Raw genomic sequence first — 4,816 nt, 5'->3', positions numbered from 1 at the left:
TGTGATTTTGTTGGTTCTTCTGTTGATCCTTTTTGGGTTATCTCTAGCCTCAATTTATTATTGGGTTTTTCTGTTTGGTTGTTGCTTCTTGTAGTTGTACTTTATTAACCGGTGGAAATGTAGTTTGCTTGGTGTATTTGGTATTTGTTTTGTTCCTGCTCTTTTGTTTTTGTTCCTGAGTTTTTGTATTCCTTGTGTCTCTAATCTGGGAATTTTTCACTATAAAGAGGGAGTAAATTTGAAGTATATGAACACGATTTAACATAACGACACGAGTTTGAGTGAGGGTGTGAATCCTTGCTAGTAATGACACGAGTATTCACCTAATTAAAAAAATTAAATGGAGAATGTAGAGTAAGAAACATTAATTGAAACATGATCGAAAAACACATACATAGAGGTCACATTAGATGCTAGTAAGCAAAGTCTTATTTAGAACTAGTAGGAAACTAGTAAGCATTATTCATACTTGTGAGACGATATTGCCAGTAGTTGCTTCCAAGTTTGATGTGAAGGACCATGAATGGATGTTGTGTGATACGGCAATTGTTGAAGTAGCAGAAAAACCAACGCTAACGTCCTTGGGGAGCACAGCTTTTAAATCAACGTTTTGTGAAATGGTAGAAATTTGACCATTCTCATAAGTGATAACAGCAGTTAAGGTGTTAGAAGGAGAGTCATATATTATAGTTACTTTAGTCAATGAACCACTCACAAAGTTATATCTGACGGTCTTGGTAGAAATTAAAGAGTTGATGTCGATTCCAATATGTCTCATATAGGGATCGAAAGAATTGGCATAAAGGTCAAACTCTAGACCAACGAATCGATTGATTGAAGTTTTACTATCAACTACTCCCAGATATTGACTTTGTGAGTTGTTGGGAATCTCAGTGTCCGGTGGTGCAATGAAAAATACGAGTCCATCAGTTGGAACACGTCCAGACGGGTTCAGTATGACGAAAGAAAAGGAAGTGACAAAACTGGCAACATTGCCGGTAGCACTGTCCCAAAGAGGCACGGGTGTTGAATATAAGGCACGACCTGTACTTGGGAAAGTTGTAGTTGGAGGAATTTGTGTACTGTTGGTCAGTGCCAAGACACCATTGGCTAAAATCTTGGCATTCCCTTGGAGGGTGATAGCAGTGTTACCAGGAGTGATCTTGGGGAAATTGAAGGAAAGTGCTTCGATATTTGTGGCTAGCAAAACAAACATGATTGAAACAAGGGAGACTAGTTCTTTAGTGCGATATAAAGCCATTCTAACTATTCTGAGATTTTGTTACCAAAGTTATCAATGAGGATATACTTGGTTATCACACATATTTATATAGGCACTTGGGTGTACTTTTACCATCACATCACATACCATTAAAATTATTTTACAACACCTGTTAAATATTATATGCACCAAACTTTACTTTTGCTGGAATACTTGATGTGAATTTGAAAAACTCATCCCTATTAATTAAAGAAAGTTAATTAGGTGAAAATTAATTAATTAATATTAATTAATAATTATAATTTGTCACTCATCAAAATCTAATTTTGAATGAGCTATTTTATCTTAAAGATGTCGTCGAAACTCGTCTGCATTGCATAATTATTGACATTACGACGAAACGTCTTAAAAAAAGTGATCTAGTCCGCAACTCGTCCCAATAATTTTCCTTATGAAATTTTTTGTATCAATATTTAAAAGTATAACAAAGACGATCAAAACGATGAGGGCGAGACGAAATAGATTTCTGGTTACTACATATTTTAGTTTAAAAATAATTAAAAAATTATTTAAAAGTCCCCATCACAAAATAAAATACTCACTTATATGTCAAAATCTTATCATGTCATTTAAAAATAATCTTTAGAAATGATAAATTTGACATTTAAAAAAAGACTGTCGGTTATTTTGCTCTTTAAATATGTTTTTCATTATTTTTCTAAAAAAGATTTAAAAAGAATTAAGGATGTTTTTGCCCTATTTCACTATTTCAAATACATTTTTATATATTATAGAATAATAATAATAATATTTCACACATTTAAAAAGAAAATAAAATCACAATTTTTTTATTTAAATAATTTAATTTTGTAATAAAAATGAAGTTATGTTGTCACATTTGCGCATCTAACATATGGAGGAAGCGTACATGTTACTAATATATGTTACTAATATAGAAGACAGTGTTTTTTGAACATACAAGTCCACAACTCATTAAGGTGGCAATTATATGATTATGATATTATAGTATGTGTCAAACTATGTTAATATTATATTATCCTCCATTTTTTAATTATAAATCGTTTTAAAATTTTCATACAGGTAAAATAATGATTATTGTATATAATTATAAAAAATTTTACAATTTTTTTTAGTAATAGAATGAGGAAAATAAATTTATATAATTAAAAAGAAAGATAATAATAAAATTTGAAAAATATAATTAAAAATAATTAATTTTCTTTGATAATGTAAAGTAATATGTATTATGGTATAATTTGTTTTTCAAAATAACTTATAATAAAAAAAACAGGCAGTATTATCATATGTAAGAAATTATTATAAAAGAAACAAATTTAATATTCAATGTGTCCAACTAACTCTACTGTCACAAAACCTAGTATTCAATGTATGAAAATAAAACTTGTGTTAAACATGAAATAAATATAGATTTTTTTATTATAATTTTTTGATTCTTCTATTATTTATATTTTTCAATTTTAATCCTTTAAAAAGAGTAGAACAAAACTATAAAAATGATAAGGGCGAGGCAGAACAGGTATGCGGTAAAAATTATCAAAAAATTATTTAAAAGTTTGTACTTTAAAATAAACTACTCACTTATCTGTCAAAAAAACTTATCATTTCATTTAAAAATAATCTTTATAAATAATAAGTTTGACATTTTAAAATATTGATTTAACTGCTCTTAAAAATTATATTTGTTTAGCAAAAATCCATTTAGAAGAAAAAAATTGAACAAAGACGATCAAATCGATGAGGACGTGACGGAATAAATTTGGTGTTGCTACACATTTTTAGTTTAAAAATTATCAAAAAATTATTTAAAAGTCCCTGTCACAAAATGAATTACTCACTTATATGTCAAAATTTTATTATTTCATTTAAAAATAATCTTTACAAATAATAAATTTGATATTTTAAAATATTTTTTGTCGGTTATTTTGCTCTTTAGATATGTTTTTCATTATTTATCTAAATTTTTGTAAAAAAGAATTAAGGATGTTTTTGCCCTATTTCACTATTTTAATATCTTTTTATTATTTTAGAATAATAATAATATTATTTCAGACATTTAAAAAGAAAATAAAATCACACTATTTTATTTAAATAATATAATTTTGTAAAAGAAATGAAGCGCATGTAACACGAGGAGGAAGGATTCATGTTACTATATCATTATATCATTATGATATTACTGTATGGGTCCAACTATGATAATATTATATTATTCTTTATTTTTTATTATAAATTGTTTTAGACTTTTCACATGTAATAGTTTAGATTTTTTACAAGTATTAAGAAAAATTATATGAAAAAAATTATAAATATCTTTATATATTAATAAAATGGAGAAGATAAATTTATAAATTAAAAATAGAGATAATAATAAAATTCTAGAGTTATAATAAAAAATTAATATTAATTCTTTTTAACATTGTAAAATGATTTATATTATGATATAATTTTTTTTCAAAATAACCATAATAAAAAATGAGAGGGAGTATTATCATATGTCAGAAATTATTATAAAAGAAACAAGTTTGGTTTGGAAATGAAAGCTAGTATTCAATGTGTCAAACTAATTGGAGTGTCATAGAAGCTAGTATTCAATGTGTCCAACTAACTGCATTGTTATGAAAGTTACTGTGGTATTCAATATGAAAATGAAAGAAAATAAGACATGTTATATGTGAAATAGATATAGATATTTTTTTTAATTATAATTTGATTCTTCTATTATTTTTTTCAGATTTTAATCTCATTATTTTAAAAACGTATTTTATAATTCTTATATTTTGTTTTTCTTTCTATGATTTTAGTCGCCTTTCAAATCTAAAGGTATTTTTTAGTGACATGTTAATAATAATGGTGATATGTCAATGATAGAGTGATAATGGTGACATATTAATGTCGAGTCGATATTAAAATATTAATTTATATCATTTTTTAGATTACTTTTTTAAATCTAAAAGTATTTTTTAATGACATGTCAGTAATCATGGTGATATGCCAGTATTAAATTAAGAGATTAATTACTATACACTGTCAGTGTAAAAAATTTTACACTGTCGGTTCATCACCATCACCTGTTTGTTTTATTTTATAGATTTTTAAAATAAAAGTCAAACTTCTTTTAATATCCAACGTCTATAATTAATTGATGGTGTAAAACTCTTTTACACTGACAGTGTATTTCAATTAATCTCTTAAATTAATATTAAAATATTAATTTATAGCATTTTTTAGATTATTTTTTCATAAAAAAATAATCATTTATTTTAATCTAATAAATGTTAATAAATATCACATTAATGTTTTTTTCTTCTTAGTCTGATCTTTAAAAGATATTTGGCATATTTTTTTTTAATATCTATAACCAATTGTTATAAAGAGTGATGTTATATTAACATCTAAAAACAATTATTTATTAATAATATTGTCATTGAATTAAAGCATATAGATTTAGAGTATTCAATATTATCATATTATAGATTAAGAGTGACCAAGACATGCTTATTAGAACTCCTTTATCTTCTTTGTTTCGTGTTTATCTCCTCTTGTTGGGATATG

General features: G+C 25.6%; 1 protein-coding gene across 1 annotated transcript; it reads right to left on the bottom strand.

Annotated features, from left to right (window-relative positions):
* Positions 1-350: 350 nt before the first annotated feature.
* On the bottom strand, positions 351-1,319 carry LOC127098229 (non-seed lectin). Its single transcript, XM_051036767.1, has one exon. It carries the CDS (start codon positions 1,259-1,261, stop codon positions 464-466), a length of 798 nt encoding a protein of 265 aa, XP_050892724.1. The 5' UTR covers positions 1,262-1,319; the 3' UTR covers positions 351-463.
* Between the last annotated feature and the right edge of the window lie 3,497 nt (positions 1,320-4,816).

Source organism: Lathyrus oleraceus, chromosome 6 (assembly GCF_024323335.1).
Source record: "Lathyrus oleraceus cultivar Zhongwan6 chromosome 6, CAAS_Psat_ZW6_1.0, whole genome shotgun sequence".
Lineage (NCBI taxonomy): Eukaryota > Viridiplantae > Streptophyta > Magnoliopsida > Fabales > Fabaceae > Lathyrus > Lathyrus oleraceus.
Note: the sequence above shows the minus strand (reverse complement) of the source record. Positions and strands in the feature narration are given on the sequence as shown.